The 16,298-nt window shown below is 42.9% G+C and overlaps 1 protein-coding gene across 4 annotated transcripts in view; it reads right to left on the bottom strand.

Moving 5' to 3' along the window:
• The window catches only part of DUT (deoxyuridine triphosphatase), a 12,778-nt gene extending 9,455 nt beyond the window's left edge, over positions 1-3,323 (bottom strand). Inside the window, exons 1-2 of one of the 4 annotated variants that reach the window (XM_040492626.1) lie at positions 3,204-3,323; positions 2,110-2,245 (exon numbers count right to left, since the gene is read on the bottom strand). In XM_040492626.1, the coding sequence (XP_040348560.1) occupies positions 2,110-2,245; positions 3,204-3,228 (161 nt within the window). In that variant the 5' untranslated portion in view covers positions 3,229-3,323. Of the gene's footprint in view, positions 1-2,109; positions 2,312-2,745; positions 2,999-3,203 lie in introns of those variants that run through there. The other 3 variants (XM_040492625.1, XM_040492623.1, XM_040492624.1) reach the window with 3 other exon arrangements.
• Between the last annotated feature and the right edge of the window lie 12,975 nt (positions 3,324-16,298).

Here is a 16,298-nt window from a genome sequence, read left to right as displayed (position 1 = left end):
AACAAAATTTTGCTGGGAAACTGAAATACGTATTAGCAGGAGGGGGTGGAAAGGCACACTTTTAAAAGTTGTATGCTTCACTAATGCGATATAAAAAGAGGAAGATAGGGGTGTTCACGTGGCTCAGTCAGTTAAGCACTGAACTCTTGATTTCAGCTTGGGTCATGATCTCACAGTTACTGAGTTGGAGCTCCACATCAGGCTCTGAGCTGACAGCTTAGGGCCTGCTTAGGGTTCTCTCTCTCCCTCTCTCTCTCTCTCTCTGCACCTTCCTGCCCCCCCCCCAATCATGCTTGAGCACTCGCTCTCTCTCTCTCAAAACTAAATAAATAGGGGCGCCTGGGTGGCTCAGTCGGTTAAGCATCCGACTTCGGCTCAGGTCACGATCTCATGGTCCGTGAGTTCGAGCCCCGCGTCGGGCTCTGTGCTGACAGCTCAGAGCCTGGAGCCTGCTTTGGATTCTGTGTCTCCCTCTCTCTCTCTGCTCCTCCCCGGTTCATGCTCTGTCTCTCTCTGTCTCAAAAATAAAAAAAAACATTTAAAAATAAATAAATAAATAAACTTTAAAAAAAAAAAGCTGTGTTGCATCTGTTCTGCTAGCCTTGGTAGTTAACCAAGCTTACCAAGCTGAAGCCTTGAACCTCACAGGTTGGGGACAGAGCTGATCACTGTCAATAGGCCCTGGAGAAGGACACTGCTGAGAACCCAATATTCTAAGATCCACCCATCAAATGCTGCTACTATTGCTCTTACTGTAGCCCCCTTCTTGACAGAAATTTAAGAGATTTTACAATGAGCAGAACTGTTAAGTTACTTTGGAGACCTTAGTGAAAACTAGTAAAGCAGTATTAACATTTTCACTTCTTTCATTGGAATTTCCTCTTTCCATAGTTAAGCCCTAATTTATTAAAGAGGGAAGTTATTTCCATGTCTATCTCAGTATACAGTCATCTCTATTCATTAGGAGGATGTTAAAGTATCTTAAATCAACATCTCTCATTTGACTCACAACAGTGCCCAGACATGATGCAGTCAAACTACATCACTCCACGTTTAGCCACGAAAACTAAGGGACTGACCACATCCCTTTCAGCTCTAACAGACTATACCTCACCTTCCTTTTCCTATTGTCACACACTCCTTTCTCCCCTCCTCCTGTGCTTATGACTGAGACCAGTAGTTCTCACATTAGAATTACCCGGCATGCTTTAAAGTAAATCCTAAGGATTTAGTCCTGTATTAAACACCCATAACCCCCAGTATCACTTTTCACCTACCTTAATGGTTCTAAGAACTGGGCACAGTAGTCAAGGGAAAAAAGCACTGAATTAAGGGTCAAAAATTTTATTACATTCAAGCCCTTGAGCAATCAGTTCAGCTCTTCACAAACTCCCTCATCTGTAAAAAAGTAACACTTATCTACTTCAGGAGTGTCCCGAGGATTCAATAAAAGTGCCCACACGTAAAGGCTTTAGTAGAGGGAAAAGGTGCTGAACAAAGCAAAGGGTGGTAGGTAGTATTACTGACATTCCCACTGCTTTTCTGATTTGTACCCTTTTGACATTCCCAGTCCTTGGGCAGAACTTAAATATGGACATACAGAAAAATTTTACAAATCCTTTAAGGCAGAAGCATCGTTCATGAATCCTCCTCATGTATTTTCATACTCAGCACCTAAACTTCCACCTTAGCTTCTCTTCCTGTTGCCCACTGCATCACCCTCAGGCCACTCCTTGAAGGCCAAGGTGGGCCTTATTCATTTCTACCTTCCACCAGGAAAGGGTAAAATAAATGTTGCAAAACAAATAATGCCTTGGTGGACATTTACATGTAGTTACCATTCTGCATGCTTATCCCAAATCCTTATTGAATTTATGCTAAAGAGGAAAACTAACATTTTCAACAGTAAAAAAAAAAAAAAAAAGACTGAAATCCTACATAAATGCAAAAGGAGTTTGTTTTTGTAATCTGTTAAGTGAAAGTTTCAAGCTGTAGCAGCAGATGGCAAGAATATAAGCTAACCTGAGAACTCTGCAACTCCAGGCCTGCACCTTCTCTGCGTGGGGTAGGGATGCCACGCGCAGAAGGCGGCGGGAAATCCCCACTCACCTGTACAGGTCGTAGCCCGCGGCCCGCGCGGACCCCTTGCTCGGGGCGGTGGCGTGCTCCGAGAGCCGGACAAAGCGGAGCCGCATGGCGTCCTCCGCAGGCCGAGCCCGCTTGCTGGGGGAGATGGTGGGTGTCGCTTCAGAGCAGGGCATGGCAGAGCAGAACGAGAGAAAAGAGGGAACAAGTGGACTCAGAATGAGTCCAGCCGCCAAAAATGTAAATCTCCCGCCAACAACTCCTCGCCCCGCCCACCGACCCCCGGACGAGCCCACAGTTCTGGCTGAGAGGGGAGGCGAGATTTAAACCCTTCTTGGAAAGCGGATTTGGGAAACTACTGCGCCTTTTCAAGTTTTTCCAACTCAGCGCACGGATCCAACCTGCGCGGGGACGGCCTCGGTGGCTTCCCGCACACACAACAGGAAGGAAGCATTTCCCTAGGGGCTGCTCAGGCTCCCACACCGCTCAGACCACCGCGGCTTGCTCGGGGCCCGCCCGCTGGTCTCCTCATCTCCCTCCTCCTCCTGCTCCTCCTCCTCCTCCTCCCCCAACCTGGGCGGCCCTGGGGAGGGGCGGCCGGGCTCCCAGCCTCCCCACTCCCTGCAAGGGGTGTCCTGTCAGTCTGGGCCCCGACATTACTGGCGCCGCGGCAGCCCCGACTCAGGCTGCGAGTGCTGGACAGCGGCCGGGGCGGCCCCGCGGCCTCTGCTCTCGGCGCTGCGCTGCGCGCGTCTTTAAACACTGAGCGGAGCAAACACGGAAAGAGATGGTAGCCGAGAGCCGGGCGAGGGCAGACGGGAGTCATTTGCCCCGAAGTTTGGGCGCTGGTTGGCTGGCCCGCTCCCGCAGGCGCTCTCCGGGTCTGCACCCTAAAGATACGTCCGGGTAAAATGACCTCGGAAGCAGTAACCGCCGCCGCGGTCTGACGAAGAGCGCAAGGAGGCGGCGCATGGACCGCCCTCGGGCTGGCGCAGGCTCTGGGCCCCCGGGAACGAGGTCTCCGCCTGCCTCCTTGGACCCTCATCTTTTTTGTGGTCTCTGTTTTCCAAGGCTATCCGCGAGGCTCGGGGCCTGGGCCCTGCGCGCTGTTGAGTTACCTGGGGCGGCGCCCCCCGCGGCCATGGCTCCGCAGGTTCTAATCTCAGGGGTCCCCAAAGCAACGGAACCGCACCACAGTGCAGATGACGGCCGCGGAGCTCAGTGCTACGTCCCAGGCCATAGGCCAGGCAGCGTGTTCCATTCCTTACAGTACCCACAGTGCATGGCGTGTTGTTTACCCTTCAAGGGGGCGGGGGCAAGCATCTCCGGATGATCCCAAGGATAATTCAGTTGAAATCCTAGCACTGTTTCATATGACCCCACAGAAACACAGAGGGGGGACCCCAGTGCCTGGGATTCGAACGAAGATCCTGGGCTACCCTGGAATAATTTACAATGGGGATGAGGAAATAACTTTCTAGATAATTGTAAATTGACTTTTCTAGTATATAAATATCTCTAGTTATTTCCAGAACTGATGCAAAAATCTGAAAACTAAAATGAAACGCACCTTGTCAAGATAAACGCAAACAATAGGTCAGTTTTAGAAAAATGACAGAAACGTTAGGGTATTGTTGAGGAAGTTTCCAGACTTCCCTGCTGTGCCTTTCCTTATTGGCCCCACCTCTGCAGTCTCTTACTGGTTCCATTTAAATGTTGGAATTCCTCCGGATGAAGTTATGGATTATACTCCACACTCTCTTCTCTTGCCTTTAAACATCTACCACTTAAAGACTCCCCAAACTGATATCTATAACAACATGATATGGGTCCTGCTACTTCTCTAACCTCATCTAGAGCCATCATCCTGCTCACCTCTGGTGCTTCTGGCCACAGTGGCTTTCTAACCGTTTCTAGACCCACCAGACTTACTGCCTGGGAGTCTATACACACCCGTCCTTAGTTTATGTTTCATGTGTTTCCAGTCTCAGCTCATCTCAGAAGGGCTATTTCTGTTAAGGGAAGTCCCTCACCACCATTTTCTATCACAATAATTTTTTCTAGTCACATCACTTATTACTACAATCTGTATTTTCACTCATGTCTTATGTATGTATGTATTTTTTTTAAATTTTTTTTCAATGTTTATTTATTTTTGGGACAGAGAGAGACAGAGCATGAACGGGGGAGGGGCAGAGAGAGAGGGAGACACAGAATCGGAAACAGGCTCCAGGCTCTGAGCCATCAGCCCAGAGCCTGATGCGGGGCTCGAACTCACGGACCGCGAGATCGTGACCTGGCTGAAGTCGGACGCTTAACCGACTGCGCCACCCAGGCGCCCCTGTATGTATGTATTTTTGCTTGTTGGCTATGTGTTCTAGTAGACATAAGCTCCAGAGGACAGTGACCACATATGTTTTCATTCACTAATGTATTCCTGGGGCCTAGCTTAGTGCCTGGATCAGAACAGTGCTTGATAAATATTTGTTGTATGAATGAAAGAGATCTTCTTGCTTGTTCTGTCAGGCCCCTGTATAGGATCACTTCTCAAAATCTTTTGATTTTCCTGTTTACCCCTTTAATTTGTAATCAATTGTGTTTTGTTTTGTTTTTCCATGTAATGTTTTTTCAAGGCCTGCAATGAAAAACTGGCCTACCCCTCCACCAAAACACTCCCCCAAAGTTCACTCCTCAGGGGCAATGCTTCCAACTTTTTTGGCTCTTTCTTCTGGAATGTAACCCCCTGTTTCTAAATCGCATGTTGCTATTTTTTTAGTGGCATAAAAATTATCTTTAAAATTAGGGTAGTTGAGGATTAAGTCTTTTACTCCTCTTTCCACCCCATTCTGCAAATAGTTCTGTAGCAATATTTGGATAAGTCAGTAGTATTTATCATGACTGTGTAAATATCATTCACTGTTGAGATGAGTAATGTGATATTATTTTTTTTTTTACACCTGTCCCCCTCAAGTTAATAAATATGTTGTTCTTCCATTTGTCTTTGGTGGTGGTGTTTTTGATTCACCTATTGCTTTTTTCCAAATGCTCCATGGGATCTAGTACCTTACATCTATCATATCAAATGAAACACTGAAACACATCAAATCACCTATCCGTTTCAATTTCCCCCTCCCTCACCCCTCCATTCTCTTGCTCCAAAATGTGCATGTGACTCTCTAGTCCTGGAATAGCTGTCATCCTGACACTTCCCTTTGCCCTTCTCTTATATTGGAGCCTTGGTTTTAGGAATCTAGTATCTTCCTTTTGGTTTATTCCTTTATTTTGCTGAAGCCCTTTCTCTAGTAATTTCCTAAGGAAGTTCACATTAGAGATTCAGTCCTTGCATATCCTAAAATGTAATAACTGTAATGACTCCCTTTACCCAGACTCAAATAAAAGTCTCACTTCACTTATGAAACTTACAACCAGCAGTGAGCTCTGCCTTGTCTTACCTCTCACAATATTACCTTATCATTGATTAGCCATATACAGCCATTGTGTAATTTCCTTGTGATATGCATTTTATCTTTCACTTTAATAAGAGTTATTAATTTGTATGAAACCTTCAAAGCATCTACTTCAGCGTTTTATACAAAAGTGACTTGTTTGGCTCTTTGTAATCCCTAGTCCCAGGAAAGGATTCTATTTCTTCTGTTAATGTGGATAAAATGTTTATTATTTTCACTTTGCATCTGAGGACATTTTAGATTAGAAAGAGAAAGGGGTATAATCCAACTGCAAAAGGTTAGGGCTCCAAACCAATAAGCATATCATAGGACATTCCTTAGGACAATTGAAATAGAACTTGATATGAAAATACATCTTTAATTCCATACACTACAGCAAAGAACTAGACATGTTCCAACCATAGTGTATTCCCTGCTGTTTTTTTAATCACAATATAATTATCCTATCAGTCATGCTGATTAATTCAATTACATACGTCCAGTGCCAACTTGAACCTGTTGAGAATGTAAGTCGGTACTTTACAAGCCATGTTGTCCTTCCTATCTTGACCATTGTAAGATATTTCTGTTTTTAACAAGGACTTAATGTGATAGTTACTTCATGCCAAGTATATTTTAAGTGTTTTATGAATATTAACTCATTTAATCAGGACAACCAGAGGAAACAAGTGTTATTATACCCATATTACAGGTGAGGAAACCAAATCACAAAGGATTTGCCTATGATCACACAGCTCACAAGTAGAAAGAGATGGAACCAAGATTCAGCTCGAGGTCATCTGACTTTAGGGTCCCTGCACTTAGCCACCGTGCTCTGTAGGTTTACATGTGCCTACTGGGACTGTGGTAAACTCTTCTTGATGCTAAGCCTGCTACTGACTATGTTCCCCAGGTCTGGGAAAGATGTGTGTAGTAAATTGACCAGGCATTCTTAGCTTCACAGTTGTTCATGCCCTTCTGGTTGAGACACCAGACCATACTCTGGGTTTTTCTAACATCACTGGCTGCCTCTTCTCAACCTCTCTTCCTGTTCAAGATAAAAAGCCTTGGAGTCCTGCTTCCTTTTTCTCTTTCTGTCAGATCTTCCCTTATCTAAAATTAGTTTCCTCCTAGGGTAACATGTAGTGTTTTACCCTATTTGTTTTTTCTTCACAGCATGTACTACTATGTGATATAACATATTTATTCATTTCACGTGTATGTTGTATGTTTCCTCCTCTAACATGTAAGCTCCATGATGGACTTGAATCTATCTTAATTTGGGTTCTTTTCAGATGTTCTGTTTCTTTTTCAAATTGTATTATTATTCATTTTATTTTAATTAATTGAATTATTTTACTATTTCACATTTCCCTTTAGTTATTTAGAGATTTCGCTCTCTGATTTACAATTTTAGATAAAACATGCATGCTTAATTCATCGGTGTCTAAAATCTGAAACAAAGTTATTGTCTTTCTTCTGGATAACACAAGGATCTTCGGATGCTTTAATTTCATTACCCATTCTTTCAACATATATAAAATTATTATCTAGTATTTTAGGTGTATCTTTTCTTTGAATCTCAATAAACATTATTAGTATCACTACATTTTAGAATTATTTTTAAAAATGTTTACCCAGACTTTTATCACTTTCTTTGCTTTTCCTTCTGCATCTCTGATCTCCATCTGGGATCACTGTCCTTTTGCCCAAACTTTCTGTGGACTTTTTCAGTTTTTGTCAGTTTGAACTGACAAAACTCTTTAACACTTCCTTAGGGTTCTTTGACAACCATTCAGGAATGGAAGAGGTGGGAATATTAAAAGAAAATTATCATAATTCCCCATAACCGCATAGCTCCGCTTATCTGAATTCAGAACATTCCACCGTGGGCAAAAATACTTCATTTATCATGCCACGGTTCACCTTTACCAGAAATATGTGTAAGCCAAGAAAAGACAGAAGCCACACTTTGGGTTCTGGTACCAAAAGATAGAAGTTCTTTGTTTCAAGCCCAGAGTTTTTTACACCATGGGCAAAACACCAGAGTAATGCTGAGGATAGGTGTGATGTATACCTATCTTTTGGGGAAGGGCAATTGAAATAAGGGAGATAGGAAAGAAGAACTCGTATACAGGTAAATAAATTTCAGTAAAAAGTACATATGTTTGTTGACTATCTGAAAGTTTGTCCTTTGGTCCAGAATACCATCAGCCTCCAGAATAGCACAATACCCCCTAGAATACCTTGTGTTTCCTTAGGAGTATCTATAGCCCAATTTGAAAACACTAGACTAGCATATAACTTGCGAATTCACAAGAATGTTCCTGCCAGGCTCTTAAGAAGAACACAAAAATCAAATATATGTAGCCTTTCAATTTCATAAGAGCAGCACATGGATCGTAAGAATAGAAGTAGCTCAGGAGCTCGACATTATGTTGAGTGGCAGTTAAATAAAGCAGGTAAGGAGGAAGCAAATCGTTAACAAAATAAGCATTTATTACTAGAAACTACTTTGGACTAATTCACAAATGACTGCCACATGGTACTACAAAAGTTCAAGGGGATCGGAATAGTTAACATACAAACTCAGACTGCAGTTTTCACGAATACACTGAATACCCAATCTGTTAACATGATGACCATGAAAAGCTGACTCTGAATTATGCCAGTGTGTAGGAGTACCAGGAGGTGAAATTTCTGTATTTACAGCCCATAGAAGGACATTTTATTTCCTTTTAAAAGCATCACTGAGGGGCGCCTGGGTGGCGCAGTCGGTTAAGCGTCCGACTTCAGCCAGGTCACGATCTCCCGGTCCGGGAGTTCGAGCCCCGCGTTGGGCTCTGGGCTGATGGCTCAGAGCCTGGAGCCTGTTTCCGATTCTGTGTCTCCCTCTCTCTCTGCCCCTCCCCCGTTCATGCTCTGTCTCTCTCTGTTCCAAAAATAAATAAACGTTGAAAAAAAATTTTTTTTAAATAAAAAAATAAATAAAATAAAAGCATCACTGAGTTTTTAGGAAGTAAAGAAAATAAAAACAGGTAGCTTGAGAGCCAGGATACACATGAAAATCACCTAGAAAGCTCGGTCAAATGCCCATGTCCAAACCCTACTGCAAACCGACTACTCAGAATCTCCAGGGTGATTCTTGTTGGCCACCTCTGGTTAAGGACCATTGCTTTAGGGAATTTATTTCTAGAGAATCTGCTGGGGTCGATACAGAGGGAGAGAGAGAATCTTAAGCAGGCTCCAAAAGTGGGGCTTGATCCCACCACCCTGGGATCATGACCTAAACCAAAATCACGAGTCAGACGCTCAACCAATGGAGCCACCCAGGTGCCCCAATTATACACCTTTTTAACCATTCTAAGACATGTGAAGGTCTGTCTGCCTGCTGCCTTTAACAGCACAAACTGGTAGTCACAAAAGCATGGGTCTCTTGGGGAAGCTTCTAGATCTGGGATCAATAAGACTCACAAAAGCAGGCCAGGTCTGTTTCTAAGTGTTCCCAGGGATGGGCTTATCTTCTCACCTTCCCTGAGAGCACGGGTGCCTTTCCTCTTGGCTCCATCTGTTGGGGACCATCTACTTCCTTCTGCTCCTCTTCCCCAACATGGGTCCCATCTCGGTCAGGTCCGTTTCCTGGATGAAACAAATGGGTCCAGGGAGCAGGTATGGAGAATGAATGTGGAAAAAGAAGATGATGTTAGGGCCACACTGGACAGTTTCAGTGTGAGTGGAAACCCACTGGTTGGTTGGTTTGGGGCAAGTGAATGTATGACAATCATTCTGAGCAGAACGTGAGCGTGAGAGCCTTATTATATCATTGAGGGTGGCTCCAGGGGAAAGGATGCCTAGTTAAAACACTACCTCAGACAGTTTTGATCTCTCTATTTCTCAGGTCTCGTTGGTTGCACCTGATTTCCTCCACGACATTAAACAACCGTTGTATGATTTTTCTGTTGGTAGCACACAGTTTTTCCAAATTAAAAAAAAAAAAGACAGGAACAAAAAGGTTATGCTTTTCATCTATGTCTGTGTAAACAAACCCAGTAATTACCATAACTCAAATTGCTGCTGAAATTCTCCATATTTTAATGTGCACACTGTCGCTCTTGCTACTAAATCTCTGCATATATCCTGGGAAGTTAATCCTGAATTAGGAAACAGAAAAACTGATTAAAATAAAATTGGGCCAAGTCCATGATTTTTATATTCATAAGATTCAAAATTTCTGTGAGGAAATGTGCAATGCAAATTGAATTATCTTCCAGAATAATAACAAAAAAAGAGAAACAATGGTAAAATATGGGTATCCATGCAGAGAGATGTATGAATTAGGCTTGCTAAGGTTTCAGTTGATTGTGATTCAATATTCTGCTGCTCTGAAACAACCTTTACTTACTAGGCTGTGCAAACTCAATTCTCTTCAGTCAGTAGTGGATATTATCCAGTTTTCATGTAGCAACATTTCATCAAATTTTACACCTGTATCAAGAGAGGTTTGTTGCTGAACTTTGAAGAAAGCATTATCAGTCCTTATACGCGTTTTAATCATTGTCATTCCTGATTGCCTTTAGGACAAAAGTGCAGTTGTAAACGTTCAAAGAAAAGTCAGGAAGGTAAAAGAGCATTGTTTGGGCATCTATTGGCCTGGGCTAAGTGAAACGGACTATTAAGGAAATAATGCAGAAAATTTGAGTCTCCACATTTTCTTTTAATAACTGGGAACTAATCTGAATGTTTTCACTACATATCTTCCTTATATTCCCCCAACCCCCGGACCCCCTTTCCATCCCTCTCTGCTCTCTGTCCCAGGAGGCTGACCTGTTTGGACCTCACCAATGAGCTCTCTTGTCCTCTGGCTTGCCTTGGGGTTTGACAATACAGAGCTCCAGCAGGAGGTCAGTGGGGTAGGGGAGGGTAAGTTCTGGGTCCTCTCTTGATGGCTGTGTCCCTCCACTGAAGACCACTGCTCTTGCCAAGGTTGCCCTTTCTTCTAGGCTCTAGAAGCTACATGCTCCCCTTTCCCTTCACGCCTTCTACTTCAGGGTACTACTTTCTCCTCTGTAGTTTTGATTTCCCACATCTTGGCCCTCACCTTTATAAATAGCACCTTTAGTAAACTCTCCTTAAATTATCCTGATTTGAATGCTCTGTTTCCCATTACAACCCTTACAGAGACAGACTCTGTTTTATCCAGTCCTATATCTAAATTCTCTTCACATTCTGGAGCCACCAATATCTCTTACCAGGACTACCGAGAGATGTCTCTACTTCCACCTTTTATGCCTCAAAATCTTCTGAAGTTTTCCCATCACAAATATAAAATCCAAATTCCTTCCCATGGCGCAAGGCCAGTTATACTCATCTCCTTGGTTCTAGAGCATACTGATTTCTCTTTTGCCTGAGGACCTTTGTCCCTATTGTTCACTCTGCCTAGATTGTTCTGTTCCCTGCTTTTCATGTAGTTCACACAATCCAAGACAAAAATTGAGTAAGGAGATGGATTTTATTCAGTTGATTGCAATAGGAAACACCACGGATCTAAAGATTAGAGTGCATATTAGTTTTTTATGGTTGCTGTAACAACTTACCACAAAATTAGTGGCTTAAAATGATAGAAAGTTATTACTCTTATAGTTTTGGAGGTCAGAAGTCCGAAATGAGGCTTATTGGCTAAAAAGGGCTGTACTCTGGAGAGTCTAGGGGAGAATCTGTTTCCTTGCTTTTTCCCACATCTAGGGCTGAATTCTTTGGCTCATGGTCCCTTCTTCTGTCTTCACAACCAGTGGTGTAGCATCTTCTCTCTGACTCTGCTCCTCTCTGCTTCCATCACACGGCCACCTTCTGTCTACGGTCACGTCTCCTGTTCCCCTCTTACAGGAATATTTGTGATTATATACAGGGTTGACCCAGATAATCTGGGATAATTGTCCCATCTCAGGCTCCTTAATCACATCTGCAAACACCCCTTTTTCATAAAAGGTAACTTTTATAGATTTCAGCAATTAAGACCTAGATCTCTTTTATGGGGCATCATTAGCCTACTACTACACTATATCCTAGAACAGTAGTTTTGCCTTAGATCTTTATAGGGAGTAGAAATAGTGGAAGAGGAAATATTTATTCCTGTGTCTAGCTAGTTTTAGGGGGACAAACAATTCTAACGTCAGCTAATTATTCATGAGACAAGGAACAGAGCCTATGGCTGACTTTGTCAGTTGATGTAGGCAAAAGGGGAACGGTTTAGGTTTGCTCTTGTCACAGGTAAATACAGCAGTCACATCCATAAGTCTTGAGAGAATTATGAGAAAGAGTGGACAGCAAGTCTTATCTAAGCCTGTGGGGAATGGTGGTTCATTGCAGTTTGCCATTTTCTAGAACACAAAAGGGTGGGCGATTTGAGGGGGAGGGATGTTTGGGGATATTTCTTAATCATCATTGTTTTCCAGGAGCATAGAGTTCAGGTAACATTAAACATTGTCAGCAACTTCTCTTCCTTAAATAATTTTTCATTGATCCCCTCACTGACCACTCTAAGTACACCCTAAGTTTCCATTATTCTCTGTTACAGTTTCCTCTTTATTTCTTCATGGTATTTTTCATAATCCATAATTATTTTGTGTATTTGTTTGTCTATCAAAACCATAAACTTCTTGAGCATGGGGAACACGGCTGTCTTATATTTGAAGAGCTTAGGACAATGTGTCTTCATATCTTCAGGACGCTTTTGTTGAATTCACAGAAGAAGAAATACCAGATGGCCAATAGACTCAGGAGAAACTGTCTAGTAATGACCTCATTGGTAGTAAAAGAAATAAGGATGAAAATAACAGTGGGATAAGCAAAAAAAGAGTCAGAAATCCCAGACAGGAGGACCCACATGTTCAGAGACACAGAGGTGTGTGCTAAATGTGAGTCACAGCTGGTGTGGGATGGAGTCTGAGCTGGGTGGGGTGAGGCTCCACAGTTAGTCAGAAACCAGACCCCAAAGGAACTTGGGATTTATACTTCCTATTCCCCTCAGTGCCCTGCATTCATTCATCCTTTCAACAAATATTTGTTGAATATATTTCATGTGCCAGGCACTGGTCTAGACGTTGGGGACATAGCAGGAAACAGAACAGACAAAAATAAGTCCGAATAAATAGAAGTGATTGAAATAAACAGTTCTGAGTGTTCAGGAGAAGAGCAAAGCAGGAGGGTGAGATGTGGAATGTAGGTTTGTGATTTATAGAGAGTGGCCAGGAAAGGCCTCCATGAGAATATACTATCTGCCAGGTATGGAGTTGAGGGGCAGGGGGCCTTTAACCAAACTTAAAGGAAGTGACATCCTAGAGAAGGGCATTCTAGACAGAGGGCACAGCAAACACTCAGATCCTAAGGTGTAAACTCACCTGTCAGATGGCTGGTGTGTTGGGGTGCCTGGGTGGCTCAGTCAGTTAAGTGTCCAACTCTTGATTTGGGCTCAGGCCATGATCTCACGCTTCATGCGTCATTGGGCTCTACACTGACAGCATGGAGCCTGCTTGTGATTCTCTCTTCTCTATATGCCCCTCCCTTGCTTCTGTTTTCTCTCTTTCTCAGAATAAATAAATAAACATTAAAAAAAAAAAAAGATGGCCATTGTGGTCTGAACAGAGTAACTTGGGTCTTACAGTTGTCGGAGATGAGATCACAGAAGCGGGGGAGGGGTGCAGTTGCAGGGCCTTGTAAGCTTCTGTAAGGATGGTGGCTTTTCCACTAAGTGAAATGGGAAGCTCTTGGAATATTTTGATAAGGGGAGTAACATACTGTATTTCATTTAATAGGATCACTTGGGCTGCTATGCTGAATGAGACAAAAAGGATCGAGGCCTGATGCGGGAAGACCCTTCAGGAGGCTACTCAGTGATCAGGGGAGGACGATGATGGTTGCACAGATCAGGGAGGTCGCAGTGGAGATGGTGAGAAGTGGCTAGATTCTGGATATATTCTGAAACTGGGTCAGATGTGAGGTGAGAGAGAGAAGTCAAAGATGACCCCAAGATTCATGGCAAGGATGGGGTTGCCATTTACTGAGATCTGGAAGAATGCTAAGCGAGCACCTTTGGGAAGGGAGGCCAAGAGCTTGGTTTGGGACACATTAAGTCCAAAAGTTCACAAGTAATACTTTTTCTTTTTAACGTTTATTTATTTTTGAGACAGAGAGAGACAGAGCATGAATGGGGGAGGGGCAGAGAGAGAGGGAGTCACAGAATCGGAAGCAGGCTCCAGGTTCTGAGCTGTCAGCCCAGAGCCAGACGCGAGGCTTGAACTCACGGACCGCGAGATCGTGACCTGAGCTGAAGTCGGACGCTTAACCGACTGAGCCACCCAGGTGCCCCAGTAATACTTTTTCAAAAGCGAATTCATTTTGTGAATATATCTGCGAGCATTAGGAAATCATAGAACTGGTGTTCATACCTCTCCAATGTGCTGATTGCATTAGTGGCTGCATAGTTTAACACGACTCAAGACCTGTTCTTGCTTTCTTCTCTGAACTTCCTACCTTCCCTGAGAATATTTCTACCTCTCCTTTGTTGGGAGAAGTACAAGGAAAATTAGAAAATTTAAGTACTTAATTGCTTTGGAAGTAGAAAGTCCATATGTGAAATAACTCCTTTTGCTGATCTCTTGGGCATCCAGAAGAGCAGACAAACTGCATTCAGAAGCTCAGGACAGCCACCGGCTTTGGGGACATAGGTGCGTTGGAACGGAGGCCCATGCTTTGGCCCCCAAGGCTCTGCAGCTGAGTGCACAGGTTGGCATGTCTTTCCCCAGTAAGTCAAGTGTTTAGCCTTGGGCCCAAACAGCCCTCTGCTGAGAGGTCGTCCAGGCTAAGAAAGCAAGCAAAGGCTCTTTGCTTCCACTGCCATTGCTCTCGCCTTCTCTGAAGCCGCAACATTCATAACCTGGAGCCTGCTCTCACACTCTGAGTTCCCCTTCCATATCCCTCATCTTGAACTGTCCAACCTGAAAATATACTCTGCCTTGCTGCAGAGTCATTCCATTAAGTCAATTTTCCAGATAACTGAAGCTTAGCTGTCCTTTGACGTCACCTATGTGAAGGAGAATTGTTCTGAGGATGAACTGCACCATTCTTGCTTTCTTAACCAGAGTACCTGGAAGAGAACTGAACATTTCTGCCAGAAGGCTGTCCTCTCACAATGATGATGCCCTCTGGCTCTGATGAGGGATGTAGAGTCTGTGTTTGCTACACTTAGTGACCTCAGACTGCCATGTTTTTGAGGTGTGTATTTCTTTTTCAAAGTGTTTCTTGTTTTCTTCTGCATTACCCTTGCTGTCATTCATTGTTAGTTTCTGCCCACTTAACGTGTTGGAAAACACTGACTGAAAAACCATGTAATCAGAACTGTATATGCATATACTGTCTGAGAACCTTGATTTAGTACTAGAGGATCTCTGAGGTCTTTTTCAGTTTTAATTTATTTTTGTGGCTCTAGATTTCCTGGAAAATGGGCATAATTAATTATGTGTATATAGTGGGTTTTTGTTTGGATACTTCTCAGGGTGTTTGTAACTTATTATCTAAGTCCTAACTTGGCTCTTAGTGGCTGATATATGATCTTCAGAAGTGTGAGATACCATTTGTGATAGAATTCTAAGATGGCCCCTTCACGGTCACCCTGTGTAATTTGCTTCTCTTCAGCTTGGGCAAGACCTATGAGTATGATAGGATGGCACTCCAATGACTAGGTTACCTTCTATGTTTGGCAAAGGTAAAGGGATTTTGGATATGTAATTAAAGTTTCTAATTAGCTAGCTTTAATGTAATCAAAAGGGAGATCGACCCTGGTGGGTCTGGCTTAATCAGGTGAAGCCTTTAAGAAAGGGTCTAGAGTGAAGAGGTTTTCTCCCCTGCTGGCCTTGAAAAAGCTAGCTGCCATGATTTCTATAGTTGCAAGGAAATTAATTTAGTTAGCAACCACGTGAACTGGAAGCACCTTGAACCTCAGATGAGACCACAGCCCCAGCCAATGTCTTGACTGCAGTATTGTGAAACCCTGAGCAGAAAACTCAGTTAAGTGATGTCTGTACTCTCGACCCATGGAAACTGTGAGATAATAAATGGATATTGTTTTAAGGTGATAACTTTACAATAATTTATTATGGAGGAATAGAAAATTAATACAGCATCCTATTTGGATTTTGTGTTCAAAAGGCAAAAGAGCATACTGCACTTGCCATGCATGGGTTCACACAAACTTAATCACATTATGATAATTACCTCATCCTACTACGTATGGATAATATCAATTCTGAGGTTTATGCAGGCCCGGAAATAAAACCCAAGAATTTATTAAGATTATGCTTGTCCATTCCTGAGAATCAGCAAATAAAACGTGCAGGGCTGTTGTGGGAAGTCCAAGCCAACATTTCTCTATCAGTCATCGTACCCAGGAGAGAACCATAAGTTTAAAAAAAAAATCTCATGTTAAAAATAAAAAAAAGCTAAACTAAACTTAGTGGATACGAGGTGGAGTCAAAGTGTTTTTACAGTGATTTTTTTTTGCTTACTTATTTTATAGATAAGTGCAGCACAATATAATGATGGTACAATATCTCACATTTTTCATAACTTTATAAAACTTTTTTAAAATGTTTATTTATTTATTTATTTATTTTGAGAGAGAGAATCCCTAGCAGCCTCCGTGCTGTCAGCGCAGAGCTCGACCCGGGACTTGATCTCATCAACCCATGAGATCATGACCTAAGCCAAAATGAA

Source organism: Herpailurus yagouaroundi, unplaced genomic scaffold (assembly GCF_014898765.1).
Source record: "Herpailurus yagouaroundi ecotype Mexico unplaced genomic scaffold, PumYag 184, whole genome shotgun sequence".
In the NCBI taxonomy this organism is placed as follows: Eukaryota; Metazoa; Chordata; class Mammalia; order Carnivora; family Felidae; genus Herpailurus; species Herpailurus yagouaroundi.
This window is presented reverse-complemented; position numbering and strand designations above follow the sequence as displayed.